We start from the raw sequence: 17,028 nt of genomic DNA, 5'->3' as shown, positions 1-17,028 counted from the left end.
TTCCCAGGCCTGATCCTTGAAAACTGTCAATATCCCTTTAAGATGTTTGTGGAAGAAAACACCAGTGAAAATCTATTACTAAAGCTTCTAGAAGCCTTTTGCTGCTGGCTTGCCTCCACAATATATCTAACTATATTGTTCCTGCCTTTCCAGACAAGAATTTCCTAAAGATCCTTTTGTGTGTGATTCTTACCCAGTCTTGCTGTTAGAAAACCTCAGGTTATACTGACCAGACCTGTGATGAGCCTAATCTCTGTTTTCAGGCAGGGGTAGGTGTAGCCATGCCGTCTCCTTTCAAACTACACAGTCCTGCTTAGGATTCCAAATTTCCAAGATTAAGAATATGCTATGCTTTCTGACCCTGTCAAGCCCCTACCCATCACAAGAATTTTCCCTGTGTCACAAACTAGTTGAAGAAAGGCCTTTGATCTCCACATGCACTGACCAAGAGGACAAGAATGAAATTAGCCAGAGTATGGGACTCCTGATCCTGGGACAGTTTGGCCCAGTCCAAAGATAACTTCTCCAAACACACTTCCTAATTAGTCTCCTCTCTCTCCTCCCTCCTATCTCTTCCCTCCTCTCTCCTCTCTCCTCCTTCTCTTCCTCCCTCCCTCCTCCCCAAGCCATCTAAGGGTCTGGTCTACTTGGCATCCTTATAGCTTTTCTCCACTGTCCTCTACTCCCTTTGTTCACATCATGCCAAATTGCTAGAGTCGTCCACCCCACCACAGAATACCATGGTCTGCCACTCCTCAGGAGTGCAGTGGTTTAGAAAGTCTGCCAGTTATTGTGGCATGAAGAACCATCTGAAGGCTTAAGCTCAATATCATTTCATCCTAAATAATAAGCAGCTGCCTTAACCTTGAGGACAGATCAGAGATATGGAAGACAAAGGCTGATAGTTCCGGAAACAAGGCGCCTGCTTCAGTTGGATGAGGACTACCTGACTATCTCATCTCCCTCCATGTCACGTGGGAGGCTTCTGATAGAACTTTGTATAGGAGTTGGCGCATTCGTGGGGTTTAAGGGTTGACTTTCCTTGTAACTGTCCAAGTGGCCTTGAACAAACGAGGCCACCTTCTTGGAACTCAATTTCCTTTTCTATAAATGAGTTGTTTGAACTGGTGTGAGCCCTAAGGTTTCCGTAGCAAGAACTGTTCTCTTAATTGTACTACTCAGAGCCCATTGGATAAGGAGCAATTGAGCTAGTTAATTTGCCTCTGAAACTCAGCATGGAATATCGCTACACAGCAAGCTACCATACATATCCCTAGCCAATGGTCAGAAGAACAAAGGTAAAGTGGGGAACAAAGTAAAGTGATTCATGAAGTCACCCCAATGTGGATTTTCCAATGTAGGATCACTTCGGTTTGGCATCATCATACACTAGCATAAAGAAGAGCAAAATCTTGTTTCTAAGCCTTAAAATTAGAAGAAATGACTCTGAAGCTCATCCATACTGCTAATTATTTTGTTCCTGCTGTGTCTGCTTCACTTTAAATAAAAGCCAACTCATCATGCCATCCAAAAATAGGTCCACGGCAGATCAGAAAGAAGATGGCCTGGGACTTATGGTAACCAAGACATTTCAAAACCCTAACACTGGGCCCTATTTATATCAAAACCTACTAGTCACTATTAGTGATGAAGAGAAAGTAAACTAGGTTTATAGGCACAGGAAGTTTCTTACAGTATTTCTTTCACTTTTGGATAGCTGTCCACAATATTATGGCAACCATGCTAAAATTTCACAGAATGGAACTGAATTTAGATTAAATTAATGAATCACTTAAAATACAGGTGTTTCTGCTAGTGCTAAATCTATTAGTCATTCACACTTTAGGGGATAGTCATTCAATCAGACTATTCCTCCTGAAATCAGTCACACTGATTGGTGGGGAGGAAATGATAGCAGCTGTAAATGAGGAAGGGACTCCAGTGCCTAGGGTGACAGTAAGAGCACTTTACATCAGAGGCCAGGAGAAACTCGCCTCACAGTTTTGCCTAAGGCAGGTTTTCTCAGCCTCAGTACTATTGATTTGGGGACAATTTGGATCATTTTTCGTTGTGGTTGGCTATCCTGTGCATCGTAAGATGTTTAGAAGCATCCCTAGCCTCTACCCACTAGATGTCAGCAGGGCACACACACTCACACCCAAGTTGGAACTGCCAAAAATGTCTCTAGACATTGTAAGCTGTCCCCAGAAAGGCAAAAGCCTAGGCGAGGACTGCCAGACTGGGGGCTGCCCCGTAGCTGCTCACGATAACTTTAGTCTCTGTGTCTCTTTTGAGTCAATATATGGATCCACCAAATAACCCGCATACAGAGGTCATGGAATTTTTTTCCCAGAGCCTCTTCCTCACTTTGGCGTGTCCTTCCTGCTCCCCACTTTTCTCATCTTTCCAGGCAAATGTTATTTCTAGAATTGAAGCAGTTATAAACAAGACAGTCCCAGGAGACACAATGCCTATTCTGCTTGGGTCATTTTGTGACACTTTCCACTTAACTTGTCACTTTGTCCTGTGTAAATACAGCAATGAGAACATGCAAGAGAACATGCCGGATTTAGGCTGCCAAGTACTTTGGTGCTGCCATTTTGGTAGCTCGGTTCCCTGGGCAGAAGCTGTGATCTATAGACAGATGCCAGACCAACAGGATAATTGCTAACAGCACAACATTTTTTTCTTTTTGTTACTATCTAACCAGAAAAACAAATACAATCTCAGGCCAGACTTTCATAAAGTCGTAAATGTTTGTGTCTTAAGCTGTGACCTTTTTTTTCTTTCCTCAAAAAATCACACCTTTTAAGTTCCCAAGCATCAGTGTTCTCAGACACTATTGTTCCCTGGTCAAAATGAAACAAACCATTTGGACATAGTGTCCTTCCTATATTTCTAAATAAATATGCCCTTTGACTCCATTCTTTTTGAGGAGAGATTTTTGCTTCCTGAAGCCGTCTTTCCTGAGGAAATAAATGAACTTCTCTCAAAGCAATATTTGTGCTAAGAGATGGTCCATCATAATTCCATAGGATTTCCCATTTGCCATCAGGTCAGCTTGGCTCATCTTGAGGAAGGTTCTAGGCACAGCACTGCCCTTTAACTAGCTTTGTGACTGTGGTTGAAATCTTTATTTCTCTGGGCTGCAATTGTTCCATCTGTAGAATGCAGTGTGGTGGTTATGAGAACTGCTTCCCATTCACTATCCGTAACTTTGGGCAATATCTTTAGTTCTCTCAGCCGACGTTTCCTCACCTATGAAACTGGCTAATAACAGCATCTCCTTCACAGTTATTGTTATGATGAGTGAATAAAACACAATACGCACCTAGTATGCCTGGCCCATAGTAGGCCCTCTATAAGAGTTAGCTTTCAATATCATAAACTCAAAATGAAATGATTCTTTTGTCGGTTCTCAATCATTTGGTGATCTTTTAACTTTTCAGATGGACAGTTAGAAAACAAATTAATTCTTTCTTAGGTTAATTGTTCTACTGTTTGTTTGTTTTTGCCTTTTTTTCTAAGTTTTTGGGCCACTCAGAGTCAGAGTCCACACCACCATAAACACTAACTTTTTGAAAAATTAGCAGCAGCAGCCAGTGTGGGAGGCGGAATCACTTTCTGCACAGCTGTCTCTTGTTTGATAAATTTACTGGAAAGAAAAAAGTTTTAATTAGAAAAACAGCTCTTAATGTTTGAGGCATAGAGTGAAAATGTCAGAATTTGAAGCAGTGTTGAGATTGAGCAGTAAATTCCTGTTATATACCAAAAACTACATACATGTTTTCAATTAAAATCATGGGACGAAGAATCAAAAGACCCATCTCAACTCTTCCCCTCTCTGGGTAACTTTGAGTAAGAAAGTGACCTCTCCGAGCTTTAGTTTCTTTATTTCAAACCTCTCACTATGTATTTTAGTCAGCTGAATTTAGTTCTTTTGCTGGTGATGATCACCTAAGCCATTTGGTGTTGACTTCCCATAAACAAGTGACATGGTCGGCTAGACCTACTTCAGTCTGGATCCTGACTTTATCATTCAGTCACTGTGTGACCTTGAGCAAATTGTTTACCCTCTCTGTGCCCATTTCCTCATCTAAAAAGTGAGAATAATATTTTTACCTCGTAAAGTTATTGTGAAGATTAATGTAAAGTATTCAGAATGGAGGCCTGGCAGATAGTAAGCATATATTAAATGTTAGCTATTACTTTTATTATTTTGTTGGTTATCTCAAGAAAGGAAAAACTTAAAAGGATGAAATTATAATCAGAAATCTTAGTGTTTGTGTGTACAGGAGAAATCTAATCCTGGCAGTATACATCTGTTCCCTTTTATGTGCATTTGGGGCTCTTTAATATGAAATTTTCTGCTACAGCTGTAGCTTTTCTAATATCCTAAATGGAATCTCTGTGGCCTTTAGTGTAATTACCTCAAAGTTTGAGTCATGGACCTGAGGATTCTCTGATTAAATCGGTATGAATTATGGAAAACCAAATGAGTGCTCCTAGAGGAGGATTCCATTGTGTCTTCTGGAAAGTACTTTCCCAGTTTTGGGGGCCTCTGGTCAGTGTCCCAGCAGTGACCTTGCTCATATGTGCTTAAATAATTATAAGACGTTGCTCATGAACCTGGTCACTGCCATGTTTCAGGCAGTGAAATTCCAAGTGGAGTTTCCACCAGGGTCTCTGAACACATGTTGTTGGGTTTTGTTTTTTTTTTACTTTGTTTCAAGGTAAACTTTAAAATAGATTAACATGCATGCCATTTGAAGGTTCTAAACACACACTTGTAAAAATTTTAATGGTTTTAACTTATCAAGAGATTATTATTGTAGTTTCTAGTTTCAGAGTAATTATCTGAGGTTTCTATAGTTATGATGATTGTTTTTCATTTGGATGGTGATTGCCTAATTGACAGGAATAGACAGGAAAACTGGAGAAGTGGGAACAGCCAGATAAGGAAAAGATTTGTTTCTCTCAGGAGCTCCCAGATCTCACGCACTTAATGGACTGAGAATCCCTGCCAATGAAACAAGAGAAACCCTCTGTGATAGCAAACAAATTCATCTGCACGCGGGACAGAGAAGGCCAGTCTTAGCAAGAGAGAAAATTAACAGGCAGGTGCCCAATAAAAGAAAGACGAAACCATGTAGCAATGGAAAGCAGCCTACCTGAACAAAAAGGCTGATTTTGCAACACTATACCTACAAGAAAATATTTTAGAGGACGCATTTCATGTAACTAGACAAAGGCTGAGCAAAGGCCTCAGCAGATCCTAGTTTATAAAGTCTCAGGAGTGAAGCAACAGCCATTCTTCAGATGCCTACACCCTGATTGGAATGTCTGAGCATATTACCTGCTCCTTAGTATTCCATTCATTCATTTATTCATTCATTCTATATGTGCATAAATACAATGTTAATGAAGGTTAATTTCTTTTTAAATTTTCAAATAGGTTATAAAGAAAAGGTTATTATTTTCTTCTCAAACCCCAGCATTTAGTTTCTTTAGAGACGTCTGCTCCAGATCTTGAAATAGCCACAGACATATAGCTCTTGGAAAAAGAAGGAAGTAAAGAAACAGAAGTTTTGGGGGAAACAGTGTGGGGACCAAGAAAAGATCATGAGAAAGGGTATTTAGCTGAGCAGCAGGAGGACAGAACAAGCACAAAGGGAGAAGGATTCTCTCGGTGATTCCTGTTTCCCACTGTCTGTGGAGGAGAGGGAGGGGATGCAGAGAACTGCCAAGTTTAATTCAGTTCCACTCAAAGCAGTGAGCATTCGTCGATGGACCAGGCCCTGTGCTACATGCTGGGGCACAAAGGTAAACAAGCTATTATGGTCCTAGTTATTAAGGCACTCACAATCTACAGGGTGAATTAATAATTACAGTACGTTGTAACACATTCGAAATAGAAAAACAGTTAACTTTTTTCCACCCTTATTTTCTCATCAGTTAAAGTAACAGACACAATACTTATTTCTTGATCTTATTATGTGAGCACTTATAGCCGTGGGAACTGAGAGATGGATAAATCGATCGGTGTCCAACAAAGGAAAAAAGGTGACACAACACAAGGTAGACACGGTACATTCTTGTCTTACAGAAGAAGAGATAGAGACAAATACAGATATTCAGGACAGAGTTCCAAAGAGAAGGAACAATTTGTCCAAAGTCACACAGCTAATTAATGGCAAAGTCAGAATTTGAACCTTGATGAGTAGAGCCCATGTTCTTATCCACTATCCTATCCCACTTCTCAAAAGCAAAATATTTTTCATTTTTACCAGCAGTTTTGGAGAGATAATGCTATTAATAATAGAAAATCTGCATTGAATTGATTTTAACAGTAATGAGTCCTCCTTGTTACTTACCACTGGTTTTTGGATAGACTCTGTGCCTAAGATGTTGTTTTCTCTTTGAAAAGTACCAGATTACCCAGTTACAATGTACTAGTAATCTAAGCAGGATACAAAAAATATTAATTAGGACATCATGCTAGGCACTGTGAGTGTTACCAAAAAATAAAGAAATTATACATGTATGTAGATGATTATATCACGAAGTAAAAAGCACATGGAGGGAGAGAGATACATGGAAAGTGTTATGGAAGTTTGGAGGGTAGATGGATGCTTCAAAAAAACTTAAACAATGAGCTGGGCCTTGAAGGTTGAGTAGGAATCAAACCTGTGTCTTCATTATTATGTTGTCTGACCCATCAAGCTGAGTAAGCCAGGTATGATGATGGTCAGGCCAGCCTTAGAGAAAACTCCCACTTCTCCAAAACGCCTCTCCCCTCTGCCTTACACAGTAGCCAGGAATCCACTTTTAGACATTCATTCCTTAGGCCATGGCCCCATGCTTTCAGACATCTTTAAAACACAACTTCTGCTGGGAGGGGTGACTCCTCCCAGGTTCTCAGCCTTAACATAGCGGTGTGAAGTCATTTATCAAACTCCTTTCTTTTGGAGATGTTCTTTGAAAGTCATGTTTAAAGGAGACTTGATTTCGGAGGATGGGGCAAAGGAAAGAGGCAATTTGTGTGCATAAATAAAGAGTTAACACTAATCTAGTGCTTGCAATGTGGTGGGCATCTTTGTCCCAAGACCTTTGAATGGATTAACTTATTTAATCATCACAACAATAGCATGTTCTTATCCTACGGATGAGGAAACTGAAATACAGAGAAGTGAAGTAACTTACCCAAGGTCACAGAGAGATTTGTGAGTAGGTGGTCTGCCCAAGTGGGAACTGAACACCCAGAGTACAAATGAAAATAGCAAGTATCTGGGAGGAGAGAGAGAGGAAACAGGAAGGGGGTCAAAAGGAAGTGGGATGTCATAAAAAACGACCTCATGTGTACAAAGATTCTGTGTAGAACCAGGTGGTAATGGTAGTGATGGTGGTGAATAGCGAGGGTGAGGGTAAAGTAGCTATATCCACTCAACGTAAGTTTTTGTATTAATAAAAGTAACATTGCTTTACTAATAGTATTTTCCCTTGTGGACAGAAAGAGATATATATGGTCACATACATGATATAGATTAAATAGTTACCTCTCTACCTACACTGGAATAGCACTTAATTACTAAATACTTTCACATTATTTCACTCGATCCTTATTAAAATCCCATAAGTGATATTATATTGCACTTTTATGAGTGAAAACACTGATCCCAAGATCAAACCCTTCAGCCACTACATGGAAGAGCTGGGGCTCAGATATTCCAACTCCCTCCTCTCCTTCCTCCACTAGAACAGAGCCTCCCCCAGGGCCATACACAGATCCAGCCCATTATGTTTTCCATTTTCAATTATCTTCATTAAGAAATGCAACCTTGATAGGTTCTTTAAAAGAGGAGATCCAGCCTTCGTGTAAAAGGGGGTTTGGGGCTGGATCCCAGTAACTGCGCTTGGTACATCAGGAGGGGGTTTTATAAGGGCTGGGAAGGGGGCACTTCAGGCGAGGGAAGAGCTTCTGCAAAGACACTGTGGTGGGAATAAACCTTACAGATTAGAAAAAGCCCATGTGTCCAGAGAAGAGAGAGCAAGGGCCGAGCCATGGAGAGGGGCTCAGCAGCATGGGAATAAGTCCTGTGGGCCTTAGGACTTCATTCTGAAATTGATAAGTCATCAGAAGATTTCAAGCAGCAAAGAATTTGCTCTGAGGTATAATTTTCTAAAGCTCACTCTGGCTGCTCTGTGGGAGATTATTGGTAAATATAAATGAGTAACTGGGAAAATTGAATAAGATAACAAACATAGTTAACAAAGAACTTTCAAAGTGCTAATCAAATGATACCTATGAATAGGCCAATGACTCCTCATCAAATGAAGTCAAATAATGAGGATATGTCTGTTAACAGTATAAAAGCTATGAAAAAGCAGGCGAAGTGCTTCTCTGAATTTTAGGTTCCTTGTCAATTGAGCAGTATACTACTATGTCCATCCAGAGATGTTCATGAAGATGAATGAAAGTGTCTAGCTCAGTACCTGGCCCATGGTAAATGTTCAGCCAAATATTAGTCTCCTGTTCTACATGACTCCACAAATAAAAATCAGTTGATATGTACAAAGTCTGAGAATTTAACAAGGCTAAGACCTTTGGGTGGAAGTAAAAAATTAACATGGAAATTAGAGACATCCCACTTAATAGCCTGATTCTACACAGTGATAATTCTTTATACTCCCTGAATTTGTAAAGCATTTTACATACACATCCCCTCTAATACAAAATATGGTTTTCGGTCTTAATACCTAATGCAAACTCAACACTCTTGTAATGAGTGCTGTGAAATCCTCGCCTACTCAGCTGACCCTTTCTGACCCTTTGTCGTAATCCTACTTCCTTTGCCTTGGCACTTTTCTAAGGTATCAATTGGCTTCCGTGTCCTGAAATACTTGAATATTTTGATATAATTTCCCTTTTTTGATGGACAGATTTATTTTCTATCATCTTTAATGAAATTTCCAGAGATAGGCTGTAGGTAGTTCTGTTAATGAGATTTCTGTTTGTTTCTCTTTTGCAAAAGAACCCTTTGGATCAGCACTATGTCATTTGAAGTCACTAGAATTACGGTCATCTAATGCAAACTCAATCATTCCAATCTAAGCTCCCTGGAGACACAAGGCTAATGTGTACCTAGTTATTTTAGTAGTAATTCGCATGTCCCGATCTAGTTATTTTCTTTGATTCTACTTATTTATTAATTTGCATCATAACTGATTAATTAAATTGATTAATTGTCTTGATGTCTGGAATACGAAGTTTTAAAAGCCAGAAGTTTTAAAAGTTAGCTAGGATCCATTACAAAGAAAAGGATTTATACTTCATATGAATAACAAAATAGATCATTTCTAGAATTCTCCTTTTTAAAAAAAATGTATTTCTACTACTGTGTACCTTGTATCCCAGATAATGCTCAGAACAATAGGCTTTTTGATTGATCATTTACTTAACATCCATAGCTGCGATCTACAAGATAACATATAATTAACAACTGTCTTTTAGTGCTTCGCACAGTAGACCCCAAAACAATTGATGAATTTTTAATTATAATACACATTTACTCCTAGACAGTGTAAAACGTTAGTCTGAGAAGGAAACTGCACCCTATCCAAAACCTACCAATAATCTGTTTTCTTGCCTTAGATTTTCTTAACCCTGTGGACCTCAAATTCAATTGGATGTCAGAACCAGCTGGAGAACTTAGTAAATATTCAAATGCCCAGGCCCCATCCTACTTCAATAAGCCTGGTCTTCTCTGCTCTTTAATAGTGCAGGTGATTCTGATGCTCAACAAAGTTAGAGAATCACTGACTTAACCTTTGAGATTTTAATCCCTCTAGAAAAAATATATCTCATTGATTTGTGTTTGAGGAACCAAAAGAGAAAAGCATTAGACATAGATATAACAGGAAATTCCTGAAAACTATTATCGCCAAGCAAACATATATGGAGGTAAATTATAGTTCGTCCCAATGACAGCATACCCAATAGGCAGAACCTAAGGAGCCTGGTGTGGTAGGTGTCTTATCCCTCCTTGGGAATGAAATAGGAATGCTTTGTTCCCTGCCCCCCACCATTTTAGAGAGAATGAGAATCAAGAATCTTGTATAAATCTCTCTTGAGTTTTCTCATGACTCAGCCAGGACTTCTCAGTCCCCAGGTTTCCCAGCAGTGCTCCCAACCAATAAAACTGCCAATTAAGCAACTGAATATCATTATCATGAATGTAATTACAGACAGAAATTATGAGCTTGCAAATGCCTTCCATGAATAAAGCCCTTTTCTCAAACCATTTCACCTTCTTGTCTTAGGAAAATGGAAGGCAAGCCTATCCTCTGCCTCACTCCAAACATTATTTCCCCTGCTTAGAAGAAACCTCACTCTTGCTGGCCCAGGGGAAATGCTGAGCTAGCTTCAGTAGGCTGTGCTCTCCGGAGGAATGTCCTCTTGGGTAGAGTCCCTTTCAGCATCTCTCACCCAAGCATGTTCGCTAACTCCCTTCACTAGGGAGCAGTGACTACTCAGTTTGGTTGTATGTCTTAATTTCTGTTCAGACAGGGGAATTAATACCAAATTTTCAGAATTTTTTTCAGGAAAAAAAAAAGAAATATCAGAGGTTTTACAAAATAGTGACAACTTAACATTGCTTAAAATGGAGCTTTATAGGATGCAATTCGCCGAGGACTTAGAGAGTTCCTGAAAATAAAATAGACATCACAGAAACATGCATGAGTGAGAAGTATAATGAATCTCTTTTGGCCCAGAATTAACTCTTGCATTCAGTAATTTTATATTTAACTCATGAAAACCTCAAACCCTCATGGATAATAGAGACTTGAAATGAATACTACATAGATATGTTTAGTCTGAAATGTAATACCATCTCTCAAGATCTTATTCTGTTGTTTTCTTTTAATGGCTGGTGAGATTGGTGCCTGTGATTGTACCAGTAGCTGGCATGGTTGAGTCCAGACCTTTTATGATTCACCATGCATTGAAGAATGTCGCATAAACTGTTAGGAGAAAAGACCCAAGTTTATCTAACTGACCTCATACAATACCTAACACAGCTCTTTGCATAGAGTGAATTTTCAGGGCCCTTCTCTGAATAAGATCAAGTGTTATACCCAAGAGCTATCATATTGTATCATTTTTTAAAGGGATTATTGCTTACCGGCCAAGTTAAGATATTTCAAGCCATGGCATTTCCATTTACTATGACAAAGAAATCATGTGTTATAGCTTTATTGTTGTAGTTGTTCACAGCCTTCGGCTGGAACAGAAATGGAGTGTCTGGGTACCAGAATTTTCACATAGTAACCTGAGGGTAAATGTAACTTCCAAAAGTGATTCAGAGTAGGTTACACTTTCAGAGAAACCATACTAACCAAAATCAGCTGAAGACATCTAGTAGCTTTAGAGAGGGTGCTTATGAAAACCTAAACCATTTTTAACCCTTGTGTTAAATAATTTAAAATTCATTTTAAATGTTTGAAAGGCAGCTTAAAATTCCCTTAAAATTCATATTATGCACAGATCAGGATGAACTTGTCTATCTAATATGGATATCTGTGGTCCTTTGGTAAATTCCGTTTTTAAAACTTCACTTATAAATTATAGTCTTTCAATCACTGTATATGATCACTTTAAAAGTAGAACTCTATTATATTTTTTCTCATTTCAACAGATAGTAAGCTAAGAACATCTGGAAATATGAATGACTAGATGGGTTATGTTTTTGATGTGTATGCATATACAAATATATATATTTGCTTGCTCATTTTCACTCTCTACCTTATATCCATGTAAAGATATTCAAAGAGGTAAAATTTGCCACCAGGGGAGGTTAGCGTGAGAAAGTTTTCATTATGTACTGCCATTTTTTCCCAATTTCTAGAGGGCAGAACTTCAAGTCCCTATAAATTGAATCAAAAACAACATAATATACATAAATAATTTGCCTGTACCTCATCCAAAGAGATCTGGAGCTCATCAGTCTATCTTTAGGACTGTTAATATACCCCAAAACTAAAGCATTATCTGCTTTTCTTCATCATCGGATCACATTGCCAATTTGAGGCTACACTGAAATCATTTACAGAATTTCTATTTGAAGATCCAGCCTCCTTTTTTTAGGCCATTAGGGGTAGAAGGTAGTAAGGAGAACAGAGTTGTCACTCAGCGTAGCCACGTGAGCGTGTCCCACTTAAGTAACAGGGTGCCCCTCAGGTCAGCCTGTGATAAAATCCAAGTCAAACAAGGCTGAATCCTAGATGTTTTATGTCCTAAGGATCTGAAAAGTGTTCTTGGCCAGCCCTGACCCTCAAGACCTCAAATGGTCATCTAAGCAGTAACATAAATTGGTGTACACTTGCTCTTGGGCCATTGCTGTGGAAGCAGAACTGGCAGAAGTACAGCCTTTCCATGGAGGAACTAATGTCTTTCTAGGCACTAAAAATAAGGGTGAATGTGTTGATCACGACAGGCAATCCAACTGTGGTGGCTATGTGCCCAAGGCTGACAAATTCTGCACCTTATCACTGCATTCAAGTGGAGATGCATGTGAATATCGTCGGCCCAAAAGAATTGAGAAAACAACTTGCCTTCCAAAACTTCATCTCGACAAAACCTTGACCATGCCAACAGCTCATCATCTCATGTTTTTCAACCCTCCAGAAAATGGCCTTCCAGCCTGGGACAAACCGAAGCACTGTCCAGACCGAGAACACGACTGGAAGCTAGTAGGAATGTCTGAAGCCTGCCTCCATAGGAAGAGCCATCCGGAGAGGTGCAGCACGCTGAAAAATGAACAGTCATCGCCACATCTCATCCAGGCCACTTGGACTAGCTCAATATTCCATCTGGACCATGACGATGTGAGCGATCAGAGTGTCCCGAGTACCCAGACCTTCCAAACGGAAGAGAAGAAATGTAAAGGTAACCAGATTCTTACTAGACCCTATCCAGTGTTTCAACAAGGAAAAAAAAAATCTCTGTTGTAACTACATGCTCAGTCTTCATTTATTCTGTTATGAAGTGTTTTATTCCCAAATCTTCTTTTAAATATATATAAATAAGTGGTTCCCAAAAGAAAGTAGTTAATTTCAGTTTCATGCCGTGCTGGGATACAGGGAGAAGACGTTTTTGTTTCTCTAGTGGAACGGTTGTTAGTTTGGGTTTTAATCCTATGTTTTGAATCTGAGTAGAAACAGACATTGCTATCATTATAGAACTACTTGCTTTGAAATGTGTGTGTATGTGTATGTGGTGTGTGGTATGTGTGTATGGTGTGTGATGCAGTGTGTATATGAAATGTCTGTGGTGTATGTACGTGGTGTGGTGTGTATGTGGTGTGATGTGTAGTGTTTGTGTATACATTTCTTTCCCCAACAGTGCCAGTAGTTTGTAAGATCTCGAAGTCTACCCTTAACCTAAATAGACAATTCATGTTCAAAAGAGAGGTTTTAAGTTGTTTTTGTTTTTTTAACTCATTAAATCCCTGTGTCATCATCCTGAAAGGCTAGATTATGGTTTTAGGAGGTTGTCACCTCATAGAAAACATGTTAAACTGGCATAAGTTCCTGATTACATGAGATTTAACTGGCCTTTACCTCAGGTCACCTCTACCCTGACAGATGTCTTTGTGCTGATCGCTTTATTGTCTTAGGGCTCCCCAAAATCTTTGCTTCTTAAGTTAGTCTTTAAATGTCCAAGAAATTAACTTGTGTCTTTAAATGTCCAAGTCCATATAACTTCTTATTCTTTTTGATTCAGCATTTTTTTAAAAGGGTGGGACCTTTGTTTTTTATTTAAAGATTGTGACTCATGATAAAACTTTAAATTGTGTATTTAAAAATTTAATCATGTACCAAAATATACGTAATCACGTACCAAAATATATGGACAAAAGTTTGTAAAAGACTCCTATGTATGAGCTATGAAAATCTGTTGCAAACTATTCTAACTTAAACATAAACACATAATTATATTTATCCCTCTCAAAAAAACTGCTGGTCCTTTAGCTTTTCTGAAAATACTTCAAAAGCTCCTTGGAACTACCAGTTGACCTGGGAAGTTGAGTGTGCAGATTGTTTCAGATTAAAATAATAATGAAATAGTGGTATAACCTCTGATTGGAGAACAGTCAAAACTATCGATATTCTCTTTAGGAAGATTTGTGTTTGTCTCTCATCTTTATTATTTAGGAGATTTGAGAAATTGAAAGGGCTATTTAGAAAAAGAGCAAAATAAGTTTTTTCACATGAGTCAGGATATAGAACAGGTATGTCTGTGTTGGTATGTGCACGTTGGTTTGAAATACAATTGCGATTTAGTCTTAGAATTTGCAACCAGATTGTATCTTCAGATTTTATGAGCTGGCATCAAAACCATGTCAGTCCTTGGTTTACAGTGAAATGCCAACAGGAAATTTAGTATCCTCATAATTTAAGAGCCTCACAAACTAAATTTGATTTACTCACAATTGGTACCCATATTTATTCATTTATTCATTTATTTGATCATAGATACTGTCTATGTCTCAATCATTTATGAGAAATCTTGGCCTTGGGTATTTATAGTTCCCTGCACTACATGCTTTTCAGTTTGTTGGTACACCTTAAAAGCAAAATTGGAAGGAGTTTCTAGTTAGGTCCAAGACCCTAAGTATAATACAGTGGTTAAGACCATAAATTGTTGAGTCTGACATATTTGGGCTAGAATCCTAGCCCTTCCAAATTTCTGTCCTTGAGCAAATTTATATGATTATTGATAAAACTAAATACGATAATATTTTTAAACATTTAGCACAGTACCTCTCATACAGTGCTCTTTAAATAGCAAGTATCATTATTATTAGCTGTGCATCATTAAATCGCATAAATTCCTTGGGCTCTGCTGTGTGCCTGGTAAGGAAGGCAGAAGGGAGCAAGACAGATGAGTGTGAGGTGGGACATAATGTTTCAGGAAGGTTAGAGTTGATCATCCATTTTGCATTCATTCAGCTCTCTTCTACTGGAAGTCAGAGAATTATTTAATTTAAAACATAATTAAATTATTAAAGTCCTTCCTCAAGAATTTCATATTAAAAGGAAAACAACTAAGATAAACTCTCCTGTAGTTTTCAGAGTACTCAGAGTTCACCTTGGCATGGACGTCGGCCAGCACCTTGGCTCAGCATGAAAATGCTACCAGGAAGTCTACATTGTCCTGGCCCCAAAACCTTATGAACTGAACATTCATTCTCACTGGACACCTATATTTAGTGAGGCACTGGTGAGGCCAGGGAAACAATGTTCTTTTTTTTGGGGGGCGAGGGGGTAGGGAGTTGATTCTTCTTGATCTACTTGACTTGCCAGCAAGCTCTATGTAGTCACTGTGAGGAGAGGTCTTTTTTGATAGACATCTATGCTGGGCATTTATTTCCTGGATATCTCTCTCTAGTCCGCAGGCATGCTTGATATCTCAGTCCTGATATCTCAGTCCTGGGCTATAATTCCATGCATTCAACCCATCAGTGTTTTTATTGAGTACTTACTATGTGCGGGAGATTGTCCTTGATGTTTGAGCATAAAGAAATAATAGGGCTAAAAGAACATCTAAGTAGCCCCATTGCAAGGCCCCCAAATGGAATTGATAAGAACTAAGAGGTCTTCAAGGATACAAAAAGTTAGGGCTCTACACTGCAGGAGCCAGAAAAACAAATTGACTGCTTGAAGAGGCATAATAAGCCCATCTCCCAAATCAGTAATCTGGCCAGTCTAGATCTGTGTACCTGTAAGTGTGGTTTGTGGACGGGTATCCTTTTGCAAACTATTACTTTTACCACTCTCTGTTGATGCAAGTACAGAAACTGAGAGAAAGCTTTAGAAACTTACAGTAATTTGACATTGCCACTGACATTCAAATGTGTGATTTACGCTGCTGAACAGGGTATAGACCAGTTGTGTATTGTAAAACTTGCCTGTCAGTCATACATAGCCAGAGCTTTGTAAAAGTCTTGTAGGACCATAACAAACGATATTTTTTTAACTGGTCCTTCAATTCAAATAATTTGAGAATCACTGCTTTATGCTTTATAGTATCCTTAATGTTTTATTTTTTTAGTCTTATTTTTGATATTTATCTAATGTTTTATTTTTTGTTTTGGTCTGAATGCTGCTTTCATTTTAACCTGCATACACTTGTGCTCTTATCGGCTTCGGTCATTCTAAGGAAATTAATGGATAACACGTTTAACTAGAATGAGAGTTCTGGAGACTTTACATTCTGCTACAGAGCCCACAATTCAAATCTGCTTTAGGACCAGAGGCTATTTCCGTCCAGAAGCAAGTTGACCCCATTCTCTTGCCCCAAGCCACCCTCTGTCTCCACACTACACCTGACTGGAGTTTTTGTAACAATTTGAACTGATAGCTCAGCCACCAGGGCCACATCCTTCTCCTGCCCACCTTCATTCTCAGAGTCTGAGATAATATATTTGGTGGTGCTCACAGTTCTTCCAACTAGTGGCAATAGCAGCATCTGGAGCTTGCTGGAGATGCAGAATCTCAGGCCCCGCCCCAGACTATTGAATTGGAAACTCCGGAAAGGGGCTCAGGAACCTATGTTTAACTAGCCCTCCAAGTGATTCTTAAAACCTGGGTATGAGGAAATGCCTGAAAATACTGTACTCAAGCTCTTAGTATAAGAAAGGATCTGCCACCTAGTGGACACTAAGAGAATGCACATTTTTCTTCCAGTCCTTGACTCACCTGGGGAGCCACCTGAGTCTATTCAGTCTTGATTGGGCCCTCCTCGAGGCCTAGTTTATTACCTTAATTGCCAACTAAATGTTCTGCTTAGTCAGTCGACCTTGCAACACCTCCCTCTGGGGCTTGAGCCCTTCCAAGAGTCCCACTCTATTTGCCTGAGGCCCTGATCACCTCAGTTCTTATATTGCACAAGGCTTCTCCACTCAGCCCTTTTACACTCTCCTGAACTCCTCTCTGGAAACTACAGGGTCCCACAAGTCCCACAAG

The 17,028-nt window shown here is 39.1% G+C and overlaps 1 protein-coding gene across 10 annotated transcripts in view; it reads left to right on the top strand.

The window, feature by feature from the left end:
- Positions 1-17,028, top strand: part of THRB (thyroid hormone receptor beta) — a 323,409-nt gene that overhangs the window by 243,766 nt on the left and 62,615 nt on the right. For 9 of the 10 annotated variants that reach the window (XM_015597222.2, XM_025039045.1, XM_025039047.1 and 6 more), the window contains one exon: positions 12,686-12,946. In XM_015597222.2, coding sequence (XP_015452708.1) covers positions 12,686-12,946 — 261 coding nt within the window. Of the gene's footprint in view, positions 1-12,685; positions 12,947-17,028 lie in introns of those variants that run through there. The other variant, XM_015597233.2, reaches the window with a different exon arrangement.

Source organism: Pteropus alecto, unplaced genomic scaffold, assembly GCF_000325575.1.
Source record: "Pteropus alecto unplaced genomic scaffold, ASM32557v1 scaffold10, whole genome shotgun sequence".
NCBI classification, from domain to species: Eukaryota; Metazoa; Chordata; class Mammalia; order Chiroptera; family Pteropodidae; genus Pteropus; species Pteropus alecto.
This window is presented reverse-complemented; position numbering and strand designations above follow the sequence as displayed.